This window comes from Gymnoscopelus microlampas, assembly GCF_963454915.1.
Source record: "Gymnoscopelus microlampas genome assembly, chromosome: 20".
In the NCBI taxonomy this organism is placed as follows: Eukaryota; Metazoa; Chordata; class Actinopteri; order Myctophiformes; family Myctophidae; genus Gymnoscopelus; species Gymnoscopelus microlampas.
Window position 1 is genome coordinate 25,319,164 of NC_139957.1, and position 18,016 is coordinate 25,337,179.

Sequence of the window (18,016 nt, forward strand, 5' to 3'; positions counted from 1 at the left end):
CGTATAAAGGCAAAGGGACCCCCAGGTCTTGACTCTCTCCAGAGTAACAAGCATCGATACAAGCACGATTAGCTGGCCTCACAACAGCTCTTGAGTCCGGTTTTAACCAACCAGCCGATTATCAGTTTTACAGTCCATGTTTTTCATCCCAAATTGTCTGCGTCTTTAGCTTCCATAGTCCGTAGGCTGTGATATACAGTCAAAAGGCTCATTGCCTAGCACGCACCTTTCTAATGAGATGGCACAATTAGGAATTCCAATTAAACGTGTGTCTGTCCTTACTGCCAGCTGCTGTTCAGGATCATGGAAATTGGTGGTCTTTTTAATTTTGTGGCTCCAGTATTGCTAGCAAAGCATCAAACCAGGCCACTGAAATAAACCTTTAAAGTTTAACGATCTGTATAATTCTGCAGCTCCTTGATCAGCATTTGAAACTCCTCGTCTTTCACATGAGCTCAGGATTGGATGGACCCAATTATGAATTTATGTTTTAAAGTCGGACCACAAAATCAACTTAGTGCTTGATGACCTTTTTCTTTCATTCTGTGAATTTTCTTAATAGAAAATCATCGGACACTGCATGGTTCTGTGCTTAACGATTTCTTTTGGATGACTAAGAACGGATATGAAAAATACAGACTGTGTACAAGAGCCTTTAGTCTTGCATTAATTTGTTTCCAGTATGTGAATAACTGAAACATCGATGCAAAGATCTGCAAATGGGTAGAATTACTCCATGTTTATCAGTTGCCTTTGTAACAAATCCTAGTTATCCATTGAATGTTACACAACACTTATTGTGGTTACGTTTGCTCAAGTCCACATCCCCAAAATCACTAAAAATTCAATCTACTCGTGGCAATTTAAGTTCAGTACCTTTTTGTATATATTGTAATTTATTTTGTGTTGAGTGAGGTGCTTCTGTTTTTGAAACTGTTTATATTACCTACTGAGAAAGTGTTTAGATATTTTTGTTAATGTGGTTTCTGTAGCATTTCCATTCCATTTATCACAAAATAGAAGCTTTGTGTAGGTACACTGTTGAGCCACATTGCACTGAAATATAAGACTTTGTTTGCACAATCTTCCCCTTGTATTTTTTATTATAGAACACGTTGCACCAAATGTGTTAAATGTTCATTAGGAATAAGTCAATTAAATACAAAGTCACATTCTCATGTTCATTTTTAATTTACATGTCCTTATATGAAAAATAATTTCTCAGACAAAATACACCAACATAAAATCAATGATATGTGATTTAAAATGAGTTTACTGCACTAGAAGTCAATTTGCAAAAGACTATTGGCACAGTCTTCTCGTCATTTAATCAAATAAAAGGCATTGGTAAAGTCAGCATAAAGCAACGTCTACTTTCTTGGGTTCCTTCCTTGGTTTGCCCGATGAATAAATCGCAAATTGGCTACTTGACAGGTCTGTATTCAACCCTGTCTCTTATTTCCTCTTGGCAGCGAGCAGGTTCGGTGCAGACACTTTAACTTTACCTGGCATGTTTCTAGACAGGTCTGTATCCTGTAACACAAGAGAGGATGACCTGGTAACACTTACTGTATGCACAGATCCTGAACTCCATTCATAATCAATGCACTGGATCGCTTGCACTCAACACATTTCTTATGAGACGTTTATAGCATAGATGTTCATTATCATTCGGGTACAGATTTGTTTTAGCTTACCTTGACACTGCGGAATAGGTCTTTTTCTCTTACTGAAGCCTCCCTGGCTTTCATGAAGCTGAAAACTGCAGTACGAGCAGCTGGCAAGTAAACAGTCACAAACTGGGATCAGACTACCTTTCATTGAGATAATTCCTTCTTTAAATCATATTTAAATGGTCATCGGGTCTAAAGCTTTCGGGGCCTCTAGCACACATTCACATCCCTCATAATGCCTTGATACAGTAGATTGAATAGCTGAATCTGGTATACCTTAAGAATGCATTGGAAAATGCGTGTGGTTATCGCTAAAAGAGGGGGGAGAAACTGGTAACTTTTAATGAGACAGGTAGGTTAGCGCTAAGTGGATTCAGCCATGGATGGTATTTCTGGCAAGCAACCACCGAATAGGTAAACACTTAAAGGGCACATGGAACAGCATCAGCTGACAACACATTTCAAGCAAAAAGCTTCAGGGGCAAAATAACATTTCCAACAGAGAAAGTGTCACAATGTAAAAGCATAAATCAGGCTTATGAATGTTAAAATGATCGTACCTTTGCCTTTCTTTTGAGCGCCTGGTGTCAGTTTCACCTTGTGTCTGAAAACAAACAACTCATTAGCCCTTTACACCCTTACACTCTACACTTTCTCGAACACATTTGTTTTGCTTTTAAACACCATCATTATTACAGGGGAAAAGTGTAGAGCAGTGAATCTCAACTCTTTTTACATTTCAAGGACTCGCAGTTTGATCTGTATTAGGCCAATTGATAAGATTGTTCTTCTTTTTTATGTCTGGGACCACAATCTACACTCAAAACTCCCCATTAACAATTACATTACAGTCATTTAGCAGACGCTTTTATCCAAAGCGACTTACAATAAGTGTATTCAACATAGGTAGGGAACGAAAACTACTAATCACCAGAAGTTTTAAGTACATTTCCTGCAAAAACAAGCAACCAAGAGTATACCTAGCGCTAAGGTAAAAGTGCAATATATCAGCTACCTACTTTCTTAAACAGATGAGACAAAAATGGCAAAATCAAATGAGCACGAGCTAAAACAAATAAGTGTATCGACTAAACAAGATCCAATAAAACAATACAAAAATAAAACAAGAGTTCGTACAACTAGTTAACAACAAGTAGGCCAGGCAAAGAGGAAGGATAGTGTTTCCTGAAGAGGTGGGTTTTCAGCCTGCGGCGAAAGATGGGCAGTGACTCTGCTGTCCTGACATCAGTGGGAAGTTCATTCCACCACTGTGGGGCCAGAACAGAAAAAAGTCGTGACCGTGTCGATCGACCAGAAGGACCGTTGAGTGGCGAGGGAGTCAGTCGCCCCGAGGTGGCAGACCGGAGTGGTCGGGCAGGGGTGTGGGCATTGACCAAAACCCGGAGGTAAGAAGGAGCTGTTCCTTTCACTGCTCTATAGGCTAGCACCAGGGTTTTAAACTGAATGCGAGCTGCTACGGGGAGCCAGTGCAGAGAACGGAGAAGGATAGTTGTGTGGGAGAACTTGGGGCGGTTGAACACCAGACGAGCCGCAGCTTTCTGAACAAGCTCCAGAGGTCTGATGGCTGATGCCGGAGCACCAGCAAGGAGGGAGTTGCAGTAGTCCAGGCGGGAGGTGACAAGAGCCTGGATGAGCACCTGGGCTGTTTTCTCCGTGAGGAAGGGGCGAATCCTCCTGATGTTGTAGAGGAGGAATCTGCAGGACCGTGTCACTGATGCGATGTTAGCCGAGAACGACAGTTGATCGTCCAGGGTCACACCCAGATTCTTCGCAGTCCGAGTTGACGTCACCACAGCATTCTCAATGGTGATGGCCATGTCTCGGTGAGGACAGCCCTTCCCCGGGATGAACATCAGCTCGGTCTTGTCCAGGTTGAGCTTCAGGTGGTTCGTCGACATCCACTCCGAGATGTCAGCCAGACAAGCAGCAATGCGTGCCTCCACTTGTGTGTCAGAGGGGGGGAATGAGAGGATCAGCTGGGTGTCATCGGCATAGCAGTGGTAGGAAAAGCCATGGGAGTGGATGACAGCACCAAGAGATGTAGTGTAGAGAGAGAAAAGAAGAGGACCCAGAACCGAGCCTTGGGGAACCCCAGTAGTGAGCCTGTGTGGTTCTGACACAGACCCTCTCAGCATCACCTGGTAGGAGCGACCCGTCAGGTAGGATGCAAACAGGGAGAGTGCAGAGCCTGAGACACCCATCCCCTCGAGGGTGGAGAGGAGGATCTGGTGGTTCACTGTGTCGAACGCTGCAGACAGGTCCAGGAGTATCAGGACGAATGTCCCTTGTATCAGAATGAATGTACAAGGGTCCTGTTTGTACACTCGTTGCTACAGATCTGTAAGGGTCCATTTGTTTCCCCAAGTATCAATCATTTAGAGCTGCATACTCCCTGGAACCCCCTCAATGAGAACCAGTGGTATAGAGTATGTAAGTGTATTGTACATACTTGTAGTTGGACAGGGCGGTGTATGGAGCACAGACCGGCACAGAGAACAGTAACACATCATCAGGATGAGGCTGGCCCGTCAGAGAGGTGAGCAGATTCTCTGCTTCCTGGGAAAACAACACAAAACACCCACGAGAAGATGACATCTGTGCCACAAAAAGGTAAAATAACATCCCCGTGTAACATCCCCGTGTCTTTCCAGTGATATAACAAGAATTGAATAAACACAACTACATCCATGTGTAGAAATATGTCTTTGTTACCCTCCCTGAGTTCATGACACCATCGTTTGCACAGTACAATAATTGAATGCACCTCTGCTCCGGGGTTATCCTGGTCAACGTCATCTTCCTGAAAGACAGGACATTGAGTAATTAGACAATAAATTGCATCTTGTGTGCTCAGACAGAACATTGATGTCATTGCTCTCATCAGATGGTTTTGTGACATTACTTAAATGGCATCGTGTGACATTTCAGATCTGCAGTAGTGGGTCTACTACTTGATATGCAGCAGGAGAGCTCGTCATCTCCTACCTTGTCCTCTACTTCAGCTACAACCCCCTCCTCTCCAGGCTGTCCCTCCATGTGTTCTACTCCCCCTGTCGGCTCTGGCTTCTTCACAGCAGCCTCCATGCTGCGGGGTTTCTGGGGCGCTTTCTGAGGGGCTTTCCTAGTGGGCTCTTCTCTCCCTTTCCCCTTCTTTCCTTTCTTCCCCTTGTCCTTGTCCTTGTCGTCCTTGCCACCAGCCGACTATTAAAGAGGACCAACAGTGAAGGGTTTATGGTTATCAGGATGTAGTGCCTTGCTCAACAAAATGCCTTTGTATCCGGGCTGCGGTATTCAAAATTGAATTTACACATCATATCATACATCATATTGTGGTCAAATAGAAAGTCCTCCTCACCCCAAGTAGCTTCATCATCAGCTCTCTGTCCTCTTCATCTTGGTCCCCATACTTCTCCTTCATCTTCTTCAGTTTGTTCTGGAATCACCCACAAACACAGGTGGATACATCTCAAGGCTTAAGACTAATTCATACTTTACTGTATGATCAAGTCACTTGCCAAAAACTAATTATTTTTCATACAATATACCAACTTTGGATTACATGAAACATAATGTGATTTCTAGTTCTTGGTCTCTCTTAGAATTGTTCCAATACCCGTATTGCAGAAGCCTTTGATATCCCTAAAATGCTGGATCAGGTATTGGTGAGTGCGCCAAGTCTATGTTCCGATCCAATATCACGTAAATGATCACATGATGCAGCAGCTCATTTATCTTACACAGGCAAACAACACGTGCTGTGTTAGCGGTGTGTAACATTGTCAAATTAGAAAATAATAAAACATAAAATAATCTCTACTCTGTCGCTCACCTTCTGACCTCTCTTGGGGGGATGCTGGGAGGGTCCTCCCCCGCCCTGGGCTCCCTGGTTGGCTAACGGGCCAGCTGGCGAGTCCTGGGATATATCCTCAGCTTCAACCTGTTCCTCAGCAACTCCTGGGTTCTGCTTCTTCTTCTTATCCTCCCTGAGGACAGAGAAATGCCCCGAGGGGTTAAATGGACTATTTAGCTTAACCGAGCGCTTGTGCAGATCTGACATGGAGAAGTCTGTAATGACTAAATGATACGAGGCCCTATTTGTTTCCTGCGATAAGCTGAGAAAGGATTTCACTTTACGTAAGCTCATCTAATTGTCTCAGCAACAGGAAGTGGTGCAGTACCTCATTAGGTGTGTACTGTTGGAATGGAATTGGAGAAGAATGGACTTTATGCTTCAATGTAAGCCATGCTGGGGTGTTGTGTTTCTGTTCCATTATCTCACCTTCTCTGTTTGGCAGTGATGTGTTTTGTCCCCTGAGTGTCTATGTCAACCTAGAGGGGAGAGAATAAATAACATTATGATAAAAGTATGATCTTTGGAAAGTGCACGTTTGCCTCTTCAAGGTTTTAAGCTATATGAATGACAACCATCATGCAGGTGACTGTAGTAACCGATTACCTGAGTGGTCACTTCCTTTTTGAACCCAGCATTCTGAGTGGTCCTGTAAAAAGAAGAGGCCATTGTATTAAAGTACTAGATACTGTGACGGTTTAAGCCTGATTTATACTCATCGCACGACTGTGTAGAAAATAGCAGAGCTGCAAGCTCACAATGCAGCAATTCATGCTTAACGATGAAACTACATAATTCATGTTAATAAACTCAAAGGTAACAGATGAATAGTCAGGAAGTGTGTTTGGTAGGCAGCAACATATGTACATTTGTAAGAGCTAATGCCAAGCTGAAAATATCACCTGCTGGACTGCAAGTGAGAGAGGGAGATGGTCGTATCTGGAAAGCTGATCTCTGCACTCTCTCCATCACTCTTTGGCTCTTCCTCATCTCCTTCATCTTTCACCTCTGCGTCGGATGTGGATTCCTCAGGAACGACTGGCAACTCTTTGCTTGCAATTTCCTCCTCCTCTCCTTCCCTTTCCATCTTCTCTCCATCCCCTACTCCGCCTTGCTCTTCACCTTCACCCTCGTTACTGCTGTCATCCCCTGCAAATGTCCATGTATGACATGAAGATGTAAAATCTGTGTGAACCGCTTTCATTTACCAACAACCTCCCTAAATTGCTGAAACGGGTTACAAACAAATTAGTCTCGCGACAACTATTCCACCATCTCCGAATGCTATATATACTGGAACTACACCTGTCATCTGTTTGTCATTTCCGTTCAAGAAAATATATTTTAAAATATCTTAACACTTTATTTTAGAATTTCCATTTCTAATAAGCAGCAAGCTATATATGCTTAGATTATTTTGATTTATATTAGGACACATTTGCGTGAAAAAATGTACGGAAGCGGGCAGATGGCGTTTAATCATTTTCAGAGCTTCCGTGCTTCAGACTGTATGACCGGAAGCATTTGAAAAATGTGTGAGACAACAGTCTGGCCATGCGAGACTTCGGACAAATGGATAATAATTTTGTATGCATGTCTTATCACCAATCAGCTCTTCTCCCTCCTCTAGAAGCTCGGCTGTGCTGGAGGTGATCTGTTCCATGTCTTCCTCTATGGTCTTCACCTTCCTCTCCCCCTTGTGCCTAAAGACAGACTCATCGTCTACCTACAGTATGTAGCAGCACACCAAGTACATACATTAGCGAAAATACACAAAGCAACAGAATATTTAATTGCAGTATACAGAATATTGTATTTACCTTAAAGAGAAAACTGAAACCCATCATCAAGTAGGAAGGTGGCAGGAAGTTCTTCTTTCCTAATGAAATAAAGCTTTTTTTAATCATTTATATTCATCAAATTCACAAAGAGGGTCTGCAAGAAGATGTTGCTCTTATCCACATTTATTCTTAACAATGTATGTTGGTTAGTCTTTGACTGCTTTTTGTTGTTAGTTGTTAGACTGCTTTATTTTCTACTCATTTTCAGAAAACGGCATAATTTGAAAATTGTTAACACATCCGTCTTGAGAGACTAGGTTTCTACTGTACCTCTGATCATGAAACTTCCAGTGGTGAGGTATTCTCCAGTAGGAGCCGTCTTGGACACCTGCCCCAAGGAAGCACAGAATCATGTTCAGGATCAATAAAAGCCCAATGTTGCATAGTATTATGTACGTTTTTTTTTCTTTTTTCATCGTTATCAACTCTGATGAAAGTAGCTTTAGTTTCATGTCTTCTTTTCCTCCAAATATAACCACACCCACACTTTGAACCAGCTAGCGGAGTACCATGGTACTCATCACTCACCTGGTGATGGTAGACCCACCAGGCACTGGTGACGATCTTAGCATCCCAGGCAGCACTGTAACACACAGACATAGTGCCAGCCTCTGTCAGGGTACGGGGAGGGATAGGGATGCCTGAGGGAGAGAACAGGAGTGGGCAAGGGTCAAGGAAAATGGTGGAAAGATATGAAGCAAAATGTGTTGCCCTATATACTTTGTCATAAAGATGAATAGCAAAAATAGCCAATCTACAAGTTAGCAACACATCACAACACGGTGTGAGCTTGTAGACCTGCCGTTTTCCACTTATTTTGAAAAAATAATTGCACATTTGCCAAAATAGGGATGCCAGCAATAAAGTGGTTAATATACAAATGTCAATATTTGATCTTTTCTCACCAGTAAATGCAATTGTGTGTGAAAGAGTGGTTGTACCTGCTGGGTTTTTGATGACACAGCTTGTTGCTCCATGGAGGTCAGCATGAACATAAACATCACCTGACAACAGAAGCACTTCCATAATGAGGCTCATCCAGTTGAGAGAGAGAGTGTGTGTGAGTGAGTGAGTGAGTGAGTGAGTGAGTGAGTGAGTGAGTGAGTGAGAGTGTGTGTGTGTGTGTGTGTGTGTGTGAGTGAGTGAGTGAGTGAGTGAGTGAGTGAGTGAGTGAGTGAGTGAGTGAGTGCTTATGCAGCATGTTTACACAGTGTGGATCTCTTACCAGCCCTGAGATAGCGCTTGACAATCATCTCGTTCTGTTGCTGGTCCCGTCCCGCTATCACCAAATAGTTCTCTGAACTAATGAACCACAAGAACTTCTCAAACCTTACACAAGAGGAAGGAAGCAAAGACATATCATGCGTCATTAAGACTACATATCTAAGCAAAATGAGAAAAACTGAATATATTAGTATTTGTTTGATATAAGATAATCCACCATGCAGCTTACCAGTAGACCTTCCTGGCCTTCTGAATAGTGGTCACAGTCTGCACCTCTTTTAGTGTTTGCTTTGTCTTTTTCTCTGCTGATTTGAAAGCCTTGAATGACACAAATATGAGCATATTTTGAATCAAAGCTGCTAAAGTTTAGGAAGGATACATTATATTGACTGCACCTTGTCACCTTCTGTGCTGCCTCGACGGTCTTCTGTTCTTTCTTTGCAGCGGTCCGTTTGTGGTCATAGTACCTGAAACAACAGAGTGGGGGTGGTGTTGAGTTGTAGGCCTTGCAATACAACGGAACATTTCTTTGTTTTCTGTACCAGTCAGCAACCACACCTACTTCTTGGCATTGGCGTAGGCTGACAAACTGAGGTCCACGTCCACCAACATGGGCTTGTTCTTTTGCAGCTTGTTCTTCTGTCCTTTGTCCTTATTCTTGTTTTTCCTGCCTTTTTTCACCTCCTTCTCCTCAGCCGCCACCTCCTCGTCCTCTTCCTCCTCGTGGTCTTCCTCTGATATATATGGGTTCCTGAAGAGAAATAAGCAGCATTAGTTTCAGTCACTGAGGGTCAATATGTGAGCTTGGTGCTGGTGTCATAAGTGTTCAACTACAACTTAGCTGGTAGAAAACGTCAAGTGTGACTGGATTATACACCAACTGGAAGATAATCATCTCCATAACACTCGTGCATAGTTCAAAGTTTTTTCCCCTTTTGCTCCCAATGTAATTCCTGATTCCCTGTGTATTCTAGTCTGCTAACCCCTACTGTTGGTCCTAAGAGAGCCCAAACAACTACGTGTCTCCTCTATCCTGGTGTTGCTATTTTGGGCATGTATTTATGGGTGAATGTTTTATTTTTATTTCATCTTTTTTCCCAAAGATTCAAAAATGGCAAAAATAGCAGATCTGCAAGCTTGCGATGCGTTGTGAACTTGTAGATAGGTTATTTTTAAGTACTGTACATACTGTAGGGTTTAAGTGGTTAAGAAAGTGCAATGACAACAACAGCACAGTGACTCATCAATGGTACATTATACAACAGATTGGATAGCACACCTAATCAAAATATAAAAATCACACCTGTGTGAAGGTAGCGGCACCTTTGATATATTTTGTCATAGATATGTGTTTCTACTAGAGAAACAATATTAAATCTCTGTAAATTTATTTCAAGGCTTCCAGTGGCACTAAATAGTGCCATTGGAAGCGAATCACCAAATGCATTCCAAGGTAAGTGGCAAAAACTGATCTGTCATAGCTGATAGAGTGGGTACCTAAAAAATAAACTTTGTGTGTGCGTGTGTATAAATGTGGTACCAGAAAGATATGTATGTGTTATGAAATAATCTATACAATTTATAAGCTGTACCCAGAGTGTTTATGTTCCGGACTTTTACAGTTTATATAAACCATCTAATTTTGTATTCATGATATAATATTGATGTCATGAATAGTTTGCCTGACCAATCAGAACGTTGACGGGCCTGACCAATCAGAACGTTGACGGAAAAGCCAGGTATAGAGCAGGACCATCGCCGTTAAAAATACATACAAAAAAAGAAGGGGGAAAAGCATGAGAAAATAAAAATATATACAAAAAAAAACATGAGGAAATAAAAAATAAACCTTGACATCATAGTGATGTCATGAATAGTCCCCTTGCCTGACAAATCAGAACCTTGACGGGCCTGACCAATCAGAACGTTGACGGACCTGGCCAATCAGAACGTTGGCGAGCCTGACCAATCAGAACGTTGACGGACCTGACCAATCAGAACGTTGGCGAGCCTGACCAATCAGAACGTTGACGGACCTGACCAATCAGAACGTTGACGCAAAAGCCAGGTATAGAGGGCTAATATCCGCTCTATACCTAAAGGTATAGAGCGGCTAGCGCCGCTAAAAATCAGCTGTGCTGATCAGAGGGATTCTCGCAGAGCAGAGCCGGCCAAGGGGCTAGGCTAGCGGTTTGCATGGGAAGTATGCGGCCGTAGTAGCTAAATCTGGCATAATTTATTTTATTTTTTTCTGTTGAATATATTAAATACAATGAGATTGAGCTAACAGTTAAGTTTTGTTTCTCTATGTGTCCAGTCTGAGAAAAGTTCTCTAGCATAGCTGAGTAAACAAGAACTCTCCGTCTGTCAGACGGACCCCATTTATTTCCAGGATAACAGAGATAACACTCGCAGAAAGGTTGTTATTTTGAGAGAGAAATGTCTCGCAATATGAATACATTTTGATGTTTTATTTTGATGGTAACTGTTGTATAATCGCAATATTACGCTCGAGGGTGTGCTTTATCGTGAATATTGGCACGCCAGTGATGCGGTCAGGAAGGAGGCGGAGCCGAGTTCCAAAAGCATCACGAGCGAACGCACACCCTCTCGTATAATATTGCGTAATTAACTATGGGGCCACATCAATAATGTCCTCACTTCAACAGCATGGTGATGTGGTTGGTTTGCAGCTTCAGTTCTTTGATGGCGCAGGCCACGGGGTCTCCAGCTGCCTGGGCCTCCTTGACAATGAGGCCAATCTCAGTCCAGTCCACCTGGTTGGCCAGGGCACTGCGGACCACTTGAAGAGCCCTCTCCACCACAGCCAGGTTCATCTCCACCAGTTCTCCCTTGACTCTATCCACCTCCTGCACAACAGACACAGAGGCAGGGTTTCTTATTTATACATTTAGTAAGACAACAGACACTCAATCAGTTGACTGGCATTTGCAGAGTAAGAATACAATACGATGAAGTATACTGGGATTAAGTGATTAACACCTATAACTGCTTTAGGTTCATTCATATAAAGACTGCCATCTACATTGTAAAATCCTGAGTGCTAATTTAACTGAGAACAAATGGAACGAAATGGACCCTTTGAATTAACATTGTGCTGTGCTACATTCATTATTCACAATGGATGGACAGAGCAATGGACAGTGCTAACCTGTGCTTGGTGCAGGGCTACAAGCCTGTGTTCATGGTCTTTCTTGACATTGTCCAGCTTCTTCATAGCCTGTTTCTCCTGCTGCAGCGCCTTCATATCAATCCTCTGGCTCTCCATCTTAGAGTAGAACTCATCCACTGCCTAGGTGAAAGTACTACTTTTATCTGTCATGTCACTTTCTCATGGAGAGTGATTACACGCATTAGAAGAGTGAATTGTTCATATCAGGACCCCCCATCTCACTATAAATCCGACAATAAAAAATAAAGAAAGACAAAGAGGTCCAAATACACAAAATTCACCTTGTTAAATGAATCAAACTCCACATGGTGGCTCTCTGCATATTGGGTAAAGAGGAACGGATGGAATTCCTCATACCTTGAGGAAGAGAAAAATAATTTAAAGTGAATAATAAATAATATACTGTAGATAATAGAAATGGTTTGTCTCTATGTTGCAATCAGAAATAGAGGCAAAACAGGGTTTACGTGAGCAGTTCTTCACTGGGTTTGTCAGGGGCTAGGCTTGGCTTCTTCTCACTCTTTGAAATGATGTAACCCTTGAATTAAACATGAAAGAAAATCATGAATGTATTTACACACAAGTAAAGCTGCCTGCAACTATAGATCATTTCAACTATAGTGATTATTCTATTGATAACCTTTTTTGATTCATCGAGAAGCACACTTTCTTTATAGCAATGACTCAACGTGAAAATGAATAATCAAATTAGATTTTTGGAATAGATTTTATACTTTTCCACTGAAATGTTCAGTTTCCTCCATATATTTTTCAGCCCTCTGCAGGGCATCCAGGATTTGAGGTGCAACTAGAAAAAACAAAAGAAAAAACGGTACAGTCATTACATTAAAGAGTTCTCTAGGTTTACAATATATGCACAAATTATGAATTAATAATGATCAAACAATTGGGATTTGAATTCAAGTTACGAATTATGAGGACCAAAACCTCAGTGACAATCATGCAATCACCATTATTATTTAATCACTCTTTGCAAAAATGTTGCCAGTCATGTCAACCATAACTGTACCTTGAGCAGTTTCTACTTGGCTGTCAACTTTGACGTTGCCCGAGAGTCCCACTTCCATCAAACAGTGTTCTATCAGAGTGGCTCCATAGGCTGGCAGAATTGAGAAATATGTGAGTCTGATACACATAAGATATTGCTAGATATAAGGAGATAGTTATACATAAAAGTCAAACAGACAGTAAGTTCCTACAGTTGACGAAACTGGTTGCTTAGCTACTTACGAAGGTGAGGGTTAAGGACTTTTTTCACTTGATCTCCATTCGGTGCCTTGGAGAGGATTTCAGTGAGCCTATGTGAAAAAGGGAAAAAACATTTTCCTCTCTCAATGACAACTTTTCAACATTATTTCCTGGGCAGGCCATGGCTCTTCTGGAGTTTTGGCTCTCCAGAACATATCCAACCCATGGTACCATGATTAGGGACAGAAAAATACAAACTGCACTCGAGGTACATTGGCAAATGTAAACTAAATTTACACTGATGACATGATTAGAGCCCGACCGATACATCGGTGAGCCCGATGTATCGGTCATTTTTGACCCCAAAGTCAATATCGGACATCGGTCATTATTTCCCCCGATGTTCCGATGTTTTTGTCATTAATATTTTCACTGATTGTGAAATTGCTGCGCAGCTGCGGTAAAGGTGTTTATATTTATTTATGAGAAATCCACAAAGATTGCTTGTTTTTCTCAACAATGTGTCAATAATACTGAGTGAGATTAAAGTTATCTACCACTACAATGCCTTCCAGAGAGACCTACAGTATAAGCTCAATGAATTAATAAATGATATGAATGACTCCATGCGAGCCTCATTGTTAATGTATGGATCATGATGCAACGGTTAGGTAGCCTATATATTTTTATGGGCAATTGGGCATAGGCTACTACAATCTTCTAAGCTACTTGTATATCGCTAAATAAATATATATTAACGTCTGTCTGAGACGTTAATTTAACATCTCCAGGCTGTTTCTGAGCGGAGGAGTGCTGCTTGGCAGTCGCACCCGACTCGCACGGAGAATACCAAAACTCTCGCCCCAAAACACAGTCGCCCTAAAACACAGTTGCCCCGGAGCAAATCCGGCGGTATTCACAAACGTAACTTCAGTAAACTATGCCTAAACCTACCTAACCTTATTTCTAAACGTAACCCCATTAAAACTATGTTCCAACCTTATCATCAAACAAATGCAAGAACCGTGGGTCCGCGAAAAAGAATGGGGGTGAGCGTGATTTGGGGCGAGTTTCATTAACTTTCACTTTTCATCAGACGCGGACAAGATAGTCAGTCAGATGAAGGGATTCCTCTTACAACTTTGTAAAGCATTACCCTTACCTTGGGCCGTTCATTTTGCTCTCAGCAAGACTTTGTTCATAACTAAAATACAAGGACACAGTTTTGTTGTGCTCAAAGCCTCAAGTCTGAGGGACTCGACGCTCAAGTTTTAGAATCCCATAGTTTAGAATAGATCCTATAGTCCGAAGGGACAGTTGTGGGTTTTATTGGTTGTTCTTGGTTGTCAGGGCGATTTCACAACCAATCGATGGACGGGCTCTGCATGAGCACGTCTGTTGCAGGATGCGGTGACAGCGTCGTGTCAATGTAATATGAAAACAAACTAAATCAATTGATTGACCAAAACCTAAATTTAGAAGTGCACTACAGCCCTTATCATTATGTATGAAAATGTTTTGAACATAGCAGATCTACAAGCTCACAACGCACTGCATAGCAACATGTTGTGAGCTTGTAGATCTGCTATTTTCAAATAGCCAGTGGTGGAAAAAGTACTAAAATGTTTTACTTAAGTAAAAGTATCAATACTGCAAAAAATCGAAATACTCTGTTACGAGTAAAAGTCTGGAATTCAAAATGTACTTGAGTAAAAGTACAAAATTATTGGCATCAAATTTTAATCAATTTCAAGTTCTCAAATGTATGAAAATATTTTGAAAATAGCAGATCTACAAGCTTGTAGATCAGCGATTTTCAAATGGCCCTATACAGGGCTGAAGTGATTAATGTATGTTTTGTAATAATAATCAAAATATTCAAAGTAACTAGTAACTAATGTTTTCAAATAATTGTAGTGGAGTAAAAGTATAATATTTGCCTCTGAGATGTAGTGGAGTAGAAGTAAAAGTATTGGAAATACTCAAGTGAAGTACAAATACCTAGTACAAAATTGTATTAAGTACAGTAATTTAGTAAATGTACTATAGTTACTTTCCACCACTGCAAATAGCCAAAGTTTAAAAAGGGCTGAAGACTTGTGGTTAATGTATGTTTAGTACAATATTAATAATTCAAATCTACAAAGTGCCTAGTAACTAAAGTTTTCAAATAATTGTATTCATGTTTATTTGTAATAATGTGATTGCATTTTATTTAAATTTTCTCAATCTTGTATTCTTAACTTTAATGAAAAAACTAAGTTTATACGTTTTAGAAAATTATTTTTTATTATTTTATTTAATTACAAAATATCGGTCAAAAACATCGGCAATCGGTGGTCCAGGATTCTCAAAATCGGCATCGGCATCGGACCCAAAAATCTGGCATCGGTCGGGCTCTAGACATGATTGATGAATATATTAGATATCAGTCCTGGGTTTTTCTGGTTACCTCTCCAAGCTGATGAGAGGTTCATGGGGCCGGGCATTCTCTATTGGATATCTCTCTCTCACGGCAATCTTCACATCGTTTTCATCAGCGGTGCGGAACCGCAGTAGATTCAGGATGGTATACTCATAGTCTGCGAGAATGATGTTACCCTGAATATGGATATAGTAAGACCAATTCACGTATGTAAGTATCTTTATACATAAGTATACCGATGCATACATTGGAATGCATCCATTCCTCATTGCTTGTGATTTGTATACTGTACATGTTATGCATCCAAATGTACCCACATAAATCCTAGCATCTCTATTAATTTATAAAGTACGAGAACCCCCTGGACACATTGTTTAATATTTGATTCTTATTTTCTAGCAATTGAATGCTCTGTATTAGTGTATTATATGCACAGTAATATATGTTTGTTTCTTTTATTATTGACCAGAAAATCGTTCATCTATCCTTTCCTTTACCACTACATCACTGAATAAATAGTTAAATGGCTCTTGGATCCTTCATTCATTCATTCATGCTCACCCTGTCATAAAGTTCAACGATCAAGTGGTAAGCAGCCTCATCTGAGCCAAACTGGATGTCAATGATCCTGTCAACTCCAAGCTGTTTGACATGCGTCAACCGCCTTGATTTCAGATGTTTCCGGCACTAAAGAGAACAAAACAATTGTGAGGGCTACATCCAGAGAACACCGATTGCGTAGTTTAGTTGTTCAAATGCGAGATGGAAAAATGTGCTACTTTTGGCATGCGGATGATCAAACAGTCAACAGACATTAGTTTGACAATAAACCAAACTTACTTTCATGGCAAAGCCAGACGGCATCATATTCTTGGGCCATTCAAAGTCTGTGGAGTGAATACGAAGCCCAGACTCGACCAGGAGAATAGCTTTGGTGTCAGGCCTGCAATAACAATATATGGCTGATCTATTCTGATAGTTTGTGGACTCATGATAGGACAGAAAGGTTTGACTGATAGCTGATAAGTGTAGTAATGTTAAGGGCCAGTACCCTAGATCACATGGAGCAGTGGTTCTCAAAGTGGGGTCCAGGGACTATCTGGGTTCCAAAGGGACCCTTACAGGTCTAACTCTGAGAGCATACAAATGGAACCAAATGGACCCTTGCGGGTCCATTTGGTTCCATTTGTACACTCTCAGAGTTATGGGGGTCCTTTAAATTAAAAGGGTTGAGAACCACTGACATGGAGGGTAACTTGTACATTTACTAACTTGTGTTGTTAGATGACAAGTTATGAAAATATGTACTGTAGTGTGTTTCAAAGTGTAACATAAAGCATATTTCAGAGGTTGCAGACAGACAGACAGCACTTACTTCTGCAGGCGGATGAGATAAGTCTTAGTGTCGATGTCATAGACGTTGTTTACTCTCATGCCAAGATAACTGTAAAAGAAGTGAATGCTTAATGCAGTGGTTCTCAACCAGTGGTCCAGGGACCACCAGTGGTCCTTGAGGGGGTTCCAGGATGTGGTCCCCAGCTAAATGATGGAGAGTTGGTAACCAAATGGACCCTTTAATAGATCTTAAACTCTTGAGAGTGTAAAATGAAACCAAATGGTCCCGTTAAACATCTGCATTACTTAATTTACAAGAAGTCTACATAATTAGAGAATGTATTAGAATTGTTGTTTTGATCAACGTTTGCCGGTTATCTCTCGTATGGTACCAACATCAATACAGCATGGAATTGTGGACAAAATGTTATCCAATAACAACAAAATATTCTAAGTCTTGGATCTGAGGCTAAATCTCATCAAATGGCGCAAATGCCGAATAAATAATGGACCTTGATATGAAAAGGGTTGAAAACCACTGATTAAGTGCATAATATATATATATATATTGTGAATGGGTTTGTGCTAAGTGCAGATGACAGGCTAACAGCTACTGTAGCTATCTAGTATCTACCTCCAGACAACATTGCATATCACCTACTTGGCATTGATTTCGGCAATGACTGCCCTGATGTCCACCGTATTGAATCTGGTCTTCATGTTGATTTGAGTGTTGGCTACAGTTTAATGTAGATATTAACTCAGAAATGCCAGACAGAACATCCTCTGTCAAAGTGCAACACCTGGAAACGCCAGCACACACTAACATTGCAGCGCATGCGCACAAATACATTTTTGGTACGGAAGCCGGTATGGGACAGGAAATATTGACGAACGCCACAGTTGTTGTTGCTGCCCCACAATGGTTGTGACGGGCACGCACGTACGTGCGCGGCTGCGCGCTAGCTCTGGTCCAAAGACAAATATTTCAGGAATAAAATCTTTTTAGTTACTCCACTGCGCCCCCTACATATATTGTCAATAGAAAGATTCCATTGACCATATCTGTAGATAGCGCAGTGGAGTAACTAAACCATTTTTCCATCCAGTGAAATATTGTCCTTTCTGGCCAAAAAGTGTGTTTTAGACGTGAGGTGGGGGGCTCCGAGTAATCCCACTAAGGAAAGTAGGCTTTGAACATCTTAAACCCGCCTTTGTTTTGGTGATTAGCGAAAGTTACCGGGA

General features: G+C 41.2%; 1 protein-coding gene across 1 annotated transcript; it reads right to left on the reverse strand.

Moving 5' to 3' along the window:
* Window positions 1-96: 96 nt before the first annotated feature.
* On the reverse strand, window positions 97-17,586 carry nemf (nuclear export mediator factor). Its single transcript, XM_084045772.1, has 32 exons — window positions 17,433-17,586; window positions 16,812-16,880; window positions 16,277-16,379; window positions 15,998-16,123; window positions 15,464-15,612; window positions 13,054-13,121; window positions 12,833-12,922; window positions 12,537-12,610; window positions 12,270-12,340; window positions 12,084-12,159; window positions 11,782-11,922; window positions 11,271-11,479; window positions 9,172-9,360; window positions 9,013-9,076; window positions 8,839-8,927; window positions 8,611-8,714; window positions 8,327-8,389; window positions 7,914-8,026; window positions 7,656-7,713; window positions 7,365-7,423; window positions 7,150-7,270; window positions 6,447-6,693; window positions 6,151-6,193; window positions 5,974-6,023; window positions 5,524-5,677; window positions 5,050-5,127; window positions 4,680-4,895; window positions 4,459-4,494; window positions 4,144-4,250; window positions 2,234-2,277; window positions 1,698-1,777; window positions 97-1,533 (listed from the first exon to the last, which is right to left on the reverse strand). Exons 1-32 carry the CDS (start codon window positions 17,489-17,491, stop codon window positions 1,456-1,458), a joined length of 3,228 nt encoding a protein of 1,075 aa, XP_083901898.1. The 5' UTR covers window positions 17,492-17,586; the 3' UTR covers window positions 97-1,455.
* Between the last annotated feature and the right edge of the window lie 430 nt (window positions 17,587-18,016).